At 50.1% G+C, this 12,052-nt stretch overlaps 1 protein-coding gene across 1 annotated transcript; it reads right to left on the reverse strand.

The window, feature by feature from the left end:
* Positions 1-236: 236 nt before the first annotated feature.
* NFKBIA (NFKB inhibitor alpha) lies at positions 237-3,993 on the reverse strand. Its single transcript, XM_086613487.1, has 6 exons — positions 3,618-3,993; positions 3,130-3,238; positions 2,420-2,630; positions 1,864-1,952; positions 1,486-1,746; positions 237-970 (listed from the first exon to the last, which is right to left on the reverse strand). Exons 1-6 carry the CDS (start codon positions 3,911-3,913, stop codon positions 923-925), a joined length of 1,014 nt encoding a protein of 337 aa, XP_086469613.1. The 5' UTR covers positions 3,914-3,993; the 3' UTR covers positions 237-922.
* Positions 3,994-12,052: the final 8,059 nt, after the last annotated feature.

The following is a 12,052-nucleotide window of genomic DNA, read 5'->3' on the forward strand; positions in this document are numbered from 1 at the left end:
CAATGGGTGCAGGAAACAACACCCACATCTGCTTCCAAAATTAGCTGCGGCAGAAGGGCTGAGAGCTGAGAGCTGCTTAGATGTCTCACCGCTGCCGAGGTGAACCACCTAAAACCCCTGAGCTTGTGACCCCATCGGTCTACTAGGCGTTAAACGTTTCTTAAAAAGCGAACCAGGTGGATTCCCACATATCTTGGAACAACAAGGTGGGCAACGGAACCATTTCACAGACCAGGTAGAGTAATCTGACTTTTTTTAATAAATACATATCTCACATGTACCAAAATAATTATAAACAAAAAATGTACAGTATTTACACAATATACAATTGCTAAAAAGTGTAGCAATTATGACACACATGGTGTGAAACACACAGTTTCCAATGCCCACAGTTAACATTATTGCTACTTTCTCCTAACAGCCAGGTCACCCGTCCCTTGGTTCCACTCCTCCGCCTGGGATGCCCCACCGAGAGCAGCTGAGGTTGGTCAGTCTGGCCAAGGAGTGCCACCAGCCCAACGCAAATCAACACACAGTCTCCAAGAGGATGGGATGTCGGTTTGAGCCTGCCTTGCCGTGAGAGGACACGCATTCCTCGCCGTACTTAACGCCACAAGATAGTTCTCTGTAGCTAGCAGGTTGGATGTGTAGTCTGTTACCTTTGTAGGGTTGAGAAGGTTGGCTACGTGGCTCTTTATCAGGTGGTGTGAATAATCACAGATCTCTACTGCTGTTACACATCCCACTCCTGTATTTAAACACAGGCCAGAACCTCGTCCTGTTACAATTACGTGCTCCTTGCTGGGCAGTGTAATATTTCCCTCTTGGTTTTTCCCTCCACATGGCGACTTTCTTTTCAAATAAAGAAAGTCAGTCCTTTTTCTATACGTATGTACACAGTCACTTCACAGAAAGCTCTGCTTTAAAATGCCAGTTGTCGTCCTCCAATAAGGCAGTCATCATATATAAGCTGCAAGAAAAAAACAAAAGGCTGTTAATGTCAAACTCTTACTGGGAGTATCATATCCACTCTGGGATAAGCGCCAAATTCTGCATGCCCTGACTTCAGCAGCGTATAAAATTTCTACACCAAAACAATTACATTTGCCATTTAACAGCACTAAGAACATTAGAAGAACAAATGCTGGGGAGGAGAAAACCACCTATTAACTTGAATTTTAACTCACAAGGTTCCGTAGGTGCCAGCAACAGAACGATGTTCAAAGTATGTTGCATTAAGTTAACCTCCTTTCCCTCACGTTATTTTTTATTCTTAAATTTATTCTACTTATATGCTTGCCCCAACTGCCATCTTGCTGATGGTTGATAGTGTAAGCTTACTTTATGGGCTATTTATACCCGCCTGTTCTATAGGTAAGAGGTCACTGGAGCATGTCATCAGAGTGGCACCAACACAAAAAAAAAAAAAAACTAAAAAGGGCAGAATTTTCCCCTTCTCCTGAAAAGGTGCAAATAGCTACTTACTTCATCCTCTGTGAATTCAGGCTCCGATTCACTGCTCTCCTCGTCCTCACTTTCTGGCAACATCTGCAGGTCGGCTGTGGTCAGCTGCTTCAGCTGTTCCTGTATGCTGGAGTTGTCTCTTCCCCACGTGAGCTGATAGGGGGAATAGCCCTGGTAGGTCACTTTGTTCACATCCGCCCCGTGTTTCACCAGAAGCGAGACCAGGTCTGAATTCTGCAGGTCAACAGCCAAATGTAGTGCCGTTCTGCCATTGCATGGCTCCTGCATGAAAATAACACAAGGTTTGGTGTGTTAAGAGAGCCAGAGGCAGTGCCAGACCTGTTGATTCTTATGACTGCGCAGCCCTGCTCAGTTAAACTCATGGTATACATTACATACCTGAGCATTCACATCTGCTCCCAAGGACAGCAAGTATTCGACAATAGCCAGGTACCCTTGAATAGATGCCAAATGGAGACACGTATGTCCTGCAAAACACAAACGAAAGGAGAATTTGAGTAAGTCTAACCTAATGCTCCATCGTCCAGTTAATGTCAAGAGGACCGGACAGGACAGTATCTAAGTTTGCAATTCATCCACAGCACAAGGGTGTTTTCCAGAAGAGCTTTCCAGTTTTCATTAAGTATGAATAACAGGGTTGGATTTATTCCAGTGTTTGACTGCACCTCACTGTAACCAAAGAAAAGGAGCACTGCAAAAGTACTCACTAAAAATGCAAAATTCAAAGCCATGAGAGCCAATAATCAGCAGTGAGGAGGCCTACAAGACCCTGAAGTTTAAAAGAAGTCAGACACCACTGCGTGCTTTGGGCTCCTCAACTCTCAGATGGGCATAAGGATCCTTCTCTGCCTTTTGAGATCTTTGAGCTCTACAGGACATCAGCCCTACCCTCAGTACAGCACACTGACATTGATGTAGAGCACCGTGCCCGTACCGTTGTAGTTGGTGGCCTGCAGGACAGGGAGGAGGTGGTGCGGCTGGCAGTACTGTGTGAGGACACTGACGCTCCGGAGGGAGCCCTGCTGGCAGGCAATGTGCAGGGGGGTGTTTCCTCGGAAGTCCCTGATTTCCAGGTCACATCCAGCCTTCAGAAGATGCTCGGCAATTTCAGGCTGATCGGTGATCACTGCCAGGTGAAGAGGAGTCTGAAGGCAAAAGAGAAAACGCAGACCTGTAAGTTACACCGCAAACTTGGCGGCAATGCCCAGACAAACAGACCCCTTTGACTACTTCGTGATTTGTGTCCCCAATTAAAAACACACCCAATAAACAGTTTTTTATGCTTCCCAATGTATAGTATAGTTGCCCTTTAGTCTGGCAGTGATGAACTTAGGGCTCTCTGGACACCCAACAGTCAATCCATACAAAGGGTATCATTAACATCCCAGTAAAGAGGGATACAACCCATTGCATCATATTTGAAAAATGCGGGCATTAAATGCCACTCTCGGGGGAGAGGTAGCTTTGTACTAACACCTGCTGGAGCCAGCTAGGGACTTTCCTGGATGTAGGCTTTGATTTAATTGATTCCATCAATGAAAAAAAAAACAATCTAAAAGGACTTTTTTGGGGGGAATTCCCCAGCGGGCTTCTGTGGAAGTGGCAGGGGCTGATCCGGATTCGGGGCTGCAGACGTGAAAGTACCTGGCTGAGGTTGTTCTGGAAGTTCAGGAAAGTACGGTCCCCGGCCGCCTGCTGGATCACCTCCAGGCTCAGGGCTTTTTCCTCGTGAATAATCGCCAAGTGGAGAAAACTGCAGAGGGGAATGAATAAATAAATAAATAAATAAAGTAAACTACCCACGTTAAAACCCCCAAATCCCACGTCAACCCCCCCCCAATCCCCCTAGGCGGGCGGAGGGGCGAGGCGGGCCCCGGGCAGGGTGTCGCAAGCCGGGGCTTTCGGCGGCCGGGGCTTTCCGCCGGCCGCGGGAGCCGCCTCTCCCTGGCGCCCCTCCAGGGACTTTCCGCCCTCCCTTCCCTTCCCCTCTCTTCCCCTCCCCTCCCGCCGCAGCGCGGCGCGGCCCAGCCCGGCGCCTCCCCGCCGACAGCACATCCTGTCCCGTCCTCACCGTGCCATGTCCCCCGGCCGTGTCCGTGTGTCCCCCCCACCTCTCCTCGACCCTCACTTACGTGTCCCCGTCCTCCGTCAGCTGCTGCGCCCAGGCGGGCGGTTCGCGGGGCTGCAGGCGTATGTCCTCCAGCTCCTTCACCAGCTGCCGGTACTCCTCTTCCTTCATGGAGTCCAAGCCGCTGTCGTGACGATCGTCGAGCGGGAAGCCGCCTTGACGTTCTTTTTTCGGTTGCTCGTAGCCCTCCATAACCGGCGGCTCGACGGGACGGTGGGCGCTGATCATGGCGGCGAAGCTCCGGCTTGCTCGTGAAGAAGTGAAGCGAAGTGAACCGGCGGCGGCGGCGGAGCTTGGCATATACACCCCGGCGAGGGGATTTCTGCGGGGGAGGAGCCGCCGAGGACGGGAATTTCCAGCCACTCAAAGCCCGATCGACGGGTCTGGTCCTGCTCGGCGCCGCGGGCGGTAGCAGGGAGGGCGGATCAGGTCGGCCCGGCCTCCCGTGGGGCGGTGGAGGGGAGGGAAGAAGTCGGCCCGGGCGGGGCCTTGGCTTTTTTCCACTTCGGGGAGGGGGAAGTACTCGCCTCCTCGGCGTCCCCGTCGGTACTTCCCTGCTGCGCCCCGGGGCAGCTGCCCCTTGCCGGCTTTCCCGGGGGGCTTTCCCTGCCCTGCCCGGTCATGGGACTCCCGGTGCCTCTTCTTTGGCAGGGCAGCGGGTGTATGCAACCGCTGCGGGGTCCCGTTGCGCGTTGCAGGGGTCTTTTTGGGGGTCCCTTGCACGCTGAGGACCAGCTGCGCAAATCTGGGCACTGCCAGCTTTGATTGAACCCTGCATCCCCACCTCGGACTTTCCACCAGCTTGTGCTGTTGGATGAGAGGGGCGGTGGGATGTCCCAGGCCAGAGAAGGTACGAGGCGCTGGTGGTCACACTCATAGAAGCTCCACCACCGACAGCTCTCCTCCGCCGCCCTCATCTGCACATCGGCAGATCCCTGCAAGGATCGTTTTGAGGGCCGGTGAGAGGGCCTCCCTTAGGACTTGGTAAGCAGGGCTCGTTTAAAGAGCAGGAAGAGGCTTTGTAGCCAGCCCAGGGTAGCAAGGTCATGCTAAAAGTTTAGGGAACCAAACACCATCCAGAGGGATGCTGAGGCTGCAACTGCATCAGTGCCATGCGTGTCTGCCCTTGTCGCTTGAGGGGGGGAGTGTCGCTTTTCGGAGAGATTCAGGTAGTTTTTCACATGACTGGTGTTACACTGTCATGGTACCTGCAAGCAGGTGCTGCCTCAGCGTTTAGAGGATTTGGCATCTCTGCTGTGAGAGTTTTCACGCTTTCAGTGCAGTGGGATTGGGAATGAACAGGAGAATTCTGTTCCACTCCTGTATGTTCAGTCTGGTCTGGGAGTAAACAAGCCTCTTTCAAAAGGTACATATCCATAATGGAACAAACATTTTTAAGAAGAAATTAAATCTTCTGCCATTGTTCTTGCTTCCTCTGGCCATGCCTGATGATTCTCCTCTGCTTGTTTTTACTGCTGTTGTGCCATGCGCAAGTAATGAACACCGGATAAATGCAGGCTCTCGCATGGATAAAAGCCATTGTCCGTGGGGCTGACAGCGCTGAATTTTTCCCTGGTGAATTTTTGCTTCTAATTCTCAGATGTGGGGGATTCCCATGAAGAATTTTTCTTCTTTTGCAACTATTGCTGGCCTCGCTGAGTAACAGCGTCTGTGCTTTTTTCCTTTTGCCATTTTCCCGTGGGATGGCATCCTTTTGAACAAGAATTTATGAGAAAATCCAGAGATGAAAGGGGGAGCCAGAGAAGAGGGTGATTGCCTGACATTCTGTGAGCAGATGTTGCTGATTTTCAGCCCCAGCTGTGCCATTCCTGGACGTTTTTTTGTTATTCATCACTTGGCCTGGGACAACCCACTGGTGCTTTTGGGCAGGTTTAGAAAAAAGCCGTACAACTCTTTCTTTTATAGGTTAAGGGTTATGAAAGTTTTGCGAGCTTCTTGAAACTGTTTCCCCTTTTTAATGTAAATTGGCAGGGGGAATTCAATTAAGAAATTAATCTCCTCCTGCCTGCTTCCCTGCACAAAAAGGATGGGAGTTAGAAAGCAAACTCCCGGGAATCAAACCCAGCCAGGACCACACTGCCTCCAGTTGGGCTTTTGCTAGAACCATGCGGAAATTAAACTTTAAAACTTCCCGTCCTCACTGCAGTGGCTGGAAACAGAGTTCAGCAAAGCGAGTTCTTTGCCTCCTTCTGTAGGTGACCTCCAGCTGCTCTCACAAGTGAACGCAGGGCTATTTTTAGCAAGCGTTTGCCAGCAGAAACCTCTTTTCAGAGGCACGCGAGATGCTTTTATTTTGTGTGTGTTTTAACTGGGTGGTACTGCAGCCAGTTGTAGGTGGCGGAATGGAGATGGAAAATGATTTCTGGATGGAAAATTGTGCCGAGGCCAGCCCACTTCCTGCCCCAGGGAGATGCTGCCGCTCTGCAGCCTGGCCCTGGGTATTGGGGCTGGGGGGGCAGCCTCAGACGTGAGCCAGCACCCCTGGGTATTAGGCAGCCAAAGGCATGGACTGAGAAGGGATTCTGCCACCCTAAACTCTGAAGTTTAGTAGTAAAGTAGCAAGGGCAGGATGCAGCAAAGATGCAGGGGCAAGTGGAGCCCTCGTTAACATTAAACCAAATAAAGCTGCTGTCTTCTCTGTAATTCCTCACAGCTAACAAGGTCGTTGTACAATGTTTGCCTAAAGGGACCGCATATAGAAGACAGTATAAAACAAAGGTTTGGAAGTGGTGGGGAAGGTCATCAATGCTGCTTTTGTGCTATGAGGTACTGTTGGTTTTTTTTTTTTTAAATTAACACATTCTAGCAGTTCTTCTGTACAATTTTCTCTACAATCTTCTATACAAGAGAAAAAGAATAGAAAGAAGCAAGCTCAGCTTTTGGATACATATTTTTTGGATATAAGGTGGAGGTTATCACAACTCTGATTTCTTAAGTGGCCTGTCACCCAGGTGTTGCAGTGCTGAGAGGCTCAGACATGCCCCCAGGGGATGGAGCAGCGGTACCTACCCAGGTTGCTGAAACAGGAGCACAACTTTATGAAAGCTGCAGTCATTTGTGCCAAACTAAACCCTCTTTGTCCTCTTGTGTATTCTGGTTTAATACCTCTGCTATGCCTGTATTAATTTCACAGGAATGTTTTTCATGCCCATCAGCTTGAGAGGGAGATTAAGGTTCTCCACAGTTTGGTATTTGGGACTATGTTTGCAGTCTCGGCTTCCTGGTCCAGCGGGCACTTCGAGACCAAGGGACTACCTAAAACTCACTTTAACAATGTTAAAGGCTGTAACCACAAGAGGTGATTTTGCACCTGATACCTAAGGGCTAGGTTTTGCAAAAGCCTCCTGCACTCCAGGTGCCCTGAGTGCTCAGTCGGCAGGGCCATGGGGCTGCAGGGACGAGATGTTTGTTTTTATTCTACTTTGCAGAAAGCAACTGGCAAGGCTCCGAGAAGCAGCCTTGCGTGCCTGAATACTGAAAAGGGGCAGTAGGGTTTTAATCAGTTTTTAAAGTACATGAAAGATTCTCGTGCTGCTTCCTCCAGCAAACACATTAAACTGTAATTTCCTGATTGCCACACTAATCATGAGAACCGTCTAGTGCTGTCGCTGTGGTGCTGTTGATTTACCAGAGTTGGTCCCTCAACTTCATCCTTTTGTGATTGCTGCTGCAGATACCTATTAACTGTTTCCTCCCATTCAGTCTCGAGGACTATGCATGGCTCGCAGAAAGTGTACCAGGAAAGGTAGCTCACGACATCCAGCAGGATCTTGGCCCAGGCTGTTAAAACCAAAAGCAAAGCAAATCGGTGAAGTAAACTTGCAGTCTGCATGTGTACTCACACGTGCAGATACCTCTTTGGAATAGGACTCCAGCTTGTTGCTCCAAGAGTCTATGGACTTTGCTAGTGCAATGGAAGCGAGGGAACACTTGACCTTGTCATTCTGATAACATTTTGCAATTAAAATCCGCATATCTCAGGCTCCGATTTACAGCTGCTGTAAAGATAGGAACCAGGCAACTCCAAACAATTAGTCCAGTGGTAAACAAGGAAAACGTATTTCCCTACTGCTTTGTAGTAATAATATGACTCTTGCTAATTTGAAAGCTCTAAATAAAATGGCCAAATGAGAAGAAGGAAAGTTAAGAAATGCCCATTTTGTTAGCCGGGATGAGGGCTGATGGTGTCACATGTGCCATGTGGCCTGTGTCCCTACCTCTTCAGACTTTTTGGTTGGAGGCTATTGCGGGACAGTCAGATACTGCAAAAAGCAGCGTGGTGGGTGCAGTAGGAATCATTTCTCCACATTATTCGAGCTCATATAATATCCAAGCAAACAGTGAAGGGGGTAATTTTTGGCACGTAAAGCCAAGGTCCAAATTAAGGCATTTAAAATCCTACCCATGTCGCACAGATACAGAAATGGAGTTAACTAGGGGCCAGAGTCTAATGGACCTAGATTTCTGGCTGGCTACGCTAGTCTCTGTTTTTATTTTTAGACTGCAGCTTATTTTTAGCATCTCTTAAACGGATGTATTGCATCCCCAGGAAGATCTGCATTTCTCTGTGTGAACTGTAGGCTGTTTATATATCAATTGGTTGCATTTCTGGAGATCTTTAAGGATGAGGTGTACTATATCAATTTAAACTGCTTTTATTGTTATGCCTTGAGGGTAAGTATAGGTCAAGTCATTTGAAAGCAGCTACCGCTTGGAAGACAAGTTTTCTCTGGTGTCATTCCCATTTCTCACGTGAAGGTTTTGTTAAAGCATGTTGCTTGCAAAGCTTTAAGCTGGTGCTCGCTGCGGCAAAGCTCGCTGCCACATGTGTTTCACATAGGAAAGAAGGCACTTGGGCTGGAGGAAGAGAAGCAGAGGCAAGTCTCTCAAGCTTGTTGTACAACTTTCCCTTCAGCAATATGAATAATGTTGCTCCCCATCAGTACAGCCCCCTGTGTGGCTGCAGACCGAGTGGAAGCACCTGACAGGGAAAATATGAACTGAGAGCATGCTAATAATTAAAAAGGGACTTTCCCCCCTGCAGGCAGCTGTGACGTTTGGTAAAGTTACAGTCTCTGATTCTTCCCAGCAAGTAGGGATCTTGCAAAGGTGGAGGGAGCGGCATGGTGGGACCATGCAAAAAACTCACCCGCGTAGAATTCAGGATGGAGAGCCCTGCCAGGCAGAGGGTTAGCGCAGGCAGGCAGCGGGGCCGTGCCAAGGAGGGAGCTGCTTTCCTGTCTGTTTGGATTATGGATCCGGAAGTTCAAAGCTGGATCTGAATACAAATTTCCCTGTGTTACTAGATGATATTTTGAGCAAATGAAAGACCCGAACTGAGTTACAACTCTTGTTGTTGCAGGAGGCTGTGCACAGGCAGCGAGAGGTGTTTGTCTCAGCACACAGAGTTTGCTCTGAGCCTCCTGGTGCTCCTGTGCAACCCTTGTGCCTAAAGTTGGTGGGCGCGAGTCATCCTGGATAAACGTAAAAGGCTGGCGCGCTGCTGCTGTGGGAGCAGTGGGAGCCCGCCGCAGCAGACAGGCGCACGGCAAGCCTTAATTAGAAGCCGAACTGCGTGTGGGCCCAGGGATTTCCCTGGGGACGGATGTGGCAAACGCGGGGTGCTGTGTGCTGAAGCTGTGTGTCTGAGCTAGCAGGGGAGCTGCCAGGGGAGGAAGCAGGAAATAGTAGACGATATTGAGAACATAACCCTGAGAAGAACAACAACAAAACAACAGAAAAGGAACTTTGGGCTGGGTGCTTCCTGAAAAAGCCCTGGGACTGCCAGTGGAGGGAGGAGGGCAGGCTCTCAGTTCTCTGCTCCTTCTCCTGGCAAAAATTCTTTGGAGCCCTGAAGCCCAGCAGACCTCATGGCTCTGGGAGGGGTAACCCCCATCTTCCACCCACAAATTGTCTGAGGCTGACAACCTGTGTCAGCAGCAGCTGCTGCTGAGCTAGTGCTAAGGTGGGGCTTGGCTTTGAGTGTCTCAGTGCAAAACACCCCTCAGGGTGCTCCAGGAGTCTGCTTGGGAAGTTCCTAAGCCACTTCCTCAAGTTAAGGAAGTTCCTTAACCTCTGGTTTTTTTCAGAATATCTGTGGGCTGTGCTCAGAGCTGGAAGGCTGGAGTATTCAGCATTGCCAAGGGCTGGATACGCTTCTGGTGCCGTGCCCTGATCTGGCCCATCCTTCCTCTACCTTTACAAATGGCTGTTGATGAGAGTGAGGCTGCAGCATCTGGGGTAGCTTGGTTGCTCTCTGCAGGAGGACAAGCTGAGCGAAGAGCTCCAAGGGATAGTAAAGAGCTGGGCTGCATTTACAGGGGTGTTAGGTGAGCTCTGATTCACAGACTGAGAGAGGCTAAAGGCAGGCTCAGGAGGGTTAAATGTGGATTCTTCCAAACTCTAAACATCCCATGCTTGGGGTGTTGCCGTGCGCTCCCATGATGCAGGTCCTCCAGACTGGGTTTTAATAAAAAAATCTCATTTCCTCGCACAGTTCTCGCTTCCATGTATTCCTGTCTATTTTCATGCAGCCAACTGCTTACTCTAAGCATGACCTCTCCCGACACAGGTGATGGCCAGCAGCTGGTTCAGGGCCACTGCTGCCTGTGGGAACCGGAGGTCAAGCGCTGCTTCACCTCCATCACCCGGGCCAGTGGTTGGAGGGTGGCTGTTCCTGCTGGTCCTGTGATACGTGAGCTGCACATAGTAAAGGAGAACTGGAAGCACTAGTGCGTCTTCCAGAGGGTGCCAGAGCCGGTGATTCATTGCTGGAGCCACGCTGGGGAGGAAGAGAGAGCAGCTGGAGACGGCAGACATTTTCCAGCCTGGACAGGGTTTAAATTTATCCGTCTCCAAGGCTACGTCCGTTCCTGGGATGAGTTCCCACTTAGCATATGCCTTTTAGGGCTCTGATATCTTCAGATTTCGTGGGCGTTGTTTACTAACGTATGGCTGTGGTGTTTCCCAGACAGAAATATCTCTCCAGGATAAGCTCCTGCCTTTCTTGGACAGACAGTTTGTGCACAGACAATAAATTCAATTCTTCTGCAAACTCCCTGTCCTGTGCGTAAGCCGTGGTGACGTCTGGAGGGCCTGCAGACGGCGTAGCCCCAGTGGCTCACAGTGCTGGCCTTCCTTAGACATCCGTGAACCCTGGACAAATGGGGAAAAGGTAATCCTCGGGTTCTTCCCAGACCAAATTTCTGAGCAGCAAAAAATGTAACCTGCTTGGGAAAACCCTGACCTCTGGCAGCACAGGCTTAGGGCCAGGGGTTTGGTTTTGTGCTTGAGACAGGAAGACTCATGGAGGTTCTGAAACCCATTTGTGGGAAAACCAGCAAGGGAAGTGAGATGGGAGGGGGTGATTTTCCACAGAGCACTGCAGAGAAGCCATATCGGTCTCTCTTTGAAGCAAGCGTTTGACAGTCACGCTATTTAATTCTTCTTTTGCCTGCGTCCACGGACATGAACCCTTTTCTTGGGTGCATCCCCTGCCTCCCAAAGCCCAGCATCCCACTAGTGCCGTCATGGCTACCTCCTGTATCCTCACCAGCTGGCAGTTCTTTCCCCCTGCAGACCTGGGAGGTAGAAGGCATCACAGTCAAAGTAACCTCATCTCCCAGGAGCCTACAGGAACCCGGCTTCTTGCAGGACTCAGCTGGCTGTACCATCACCTTGTGTCTCACCCTCTGTGTATACAGCAATGCCCTGTCCATCAGATGGCACTTGTATCTTTCCTCACTCACCCACACTGTCTGCTGTTCCTGTTGTGCTGGTGTCACTCACTACGTCCGTCTGTCCCACTGGCACTTCTATGCTCTGAGCTCTGCCCAGAACAGCCTCCTGGCACTACTTGGCAAAGCCATGTGCCTGTGCAGTCCAACACTTCTTTTTAAGACATTTGGGATGAATCAACAGCAAAAGGGAATCTCTGAGTTGTGTGCTTGAGGTGCCCTCTCCCACTCTTCTAGCAAGCAGTGTCAAGTCACTGTCACCTCAAGGTCACTGAGGCTGCATGACCATGGAGAAGCCTGAGCCCTCCTGCATGGGGCTGAGCAGCAGCTTCTCGCTCTCTGGGCTGGGGGTGCGGTCCCCTCTGCTGCCTTTTGGGTTGGGAACTATGTGCAGGTCTCTGTGACTTCTTCCATATGTTTGGCTTAGCTGATCTCAAATGACAACATACAGTGGAACGAAAACTGAGCCCCATCACTCAGTTTCAGACATGGCATGGCTGTGAGACCTGGTGACACTCGTGTATCCCTTAGTACCTTCCCTCAGCTGCCTTATCTAGAGGTCTCTGATGAATGTTGCTTTGATGCTACCAATCCCGGGGAGCACAACAGTGGTCCATGGAGACCTTGTACCTAGAGAAAGCTGTTGATTGCAGCATGGGTATGCTCTTGCTGCTGGAGCAGC

This window comes from Tauraco erythrolophus, chromosome 6 (genome assembly GCF_009769465.1).
Source record: "Tauraco erythrolophus isolate bTauEry1 chromosome 6, bTauEry1.pri, whole genome shotgun sequence".
NCBI lineage: Eukaryota > Metazoa > Chordata > Aves > Musophagiformes > Musophagidae > Tauraco > Tauraco erythrolophus.

What these genes read in the sequence shown, in the direction of transcription:
- NFKBIA (XM_086613487.1), bottom strand. Translation starts at nt 3,913, where the DNA reads ATGCCAAGCTCCGCCGCCGCCGCCGGTTCACTTCGCTTCACTTCTTCA. An exon ending in GCAGGCCACCAACTACAACG is followed by an intron (nt 1,953 to 2,419) that starts GTACGGGCACGG and finishes TGTGTTTTGCAG; the next exon opens with GACATACGTGTCTCCATTTG. An exon ending in GAGCAGATGTGAATGCTCAG is followed by an intron (nt 1,747 to 1,863) that starts GTATGTAATGTA and finishes ATTTTCATGCAG; the next exon opens with GAGCCATGCAATGGCAGAAC.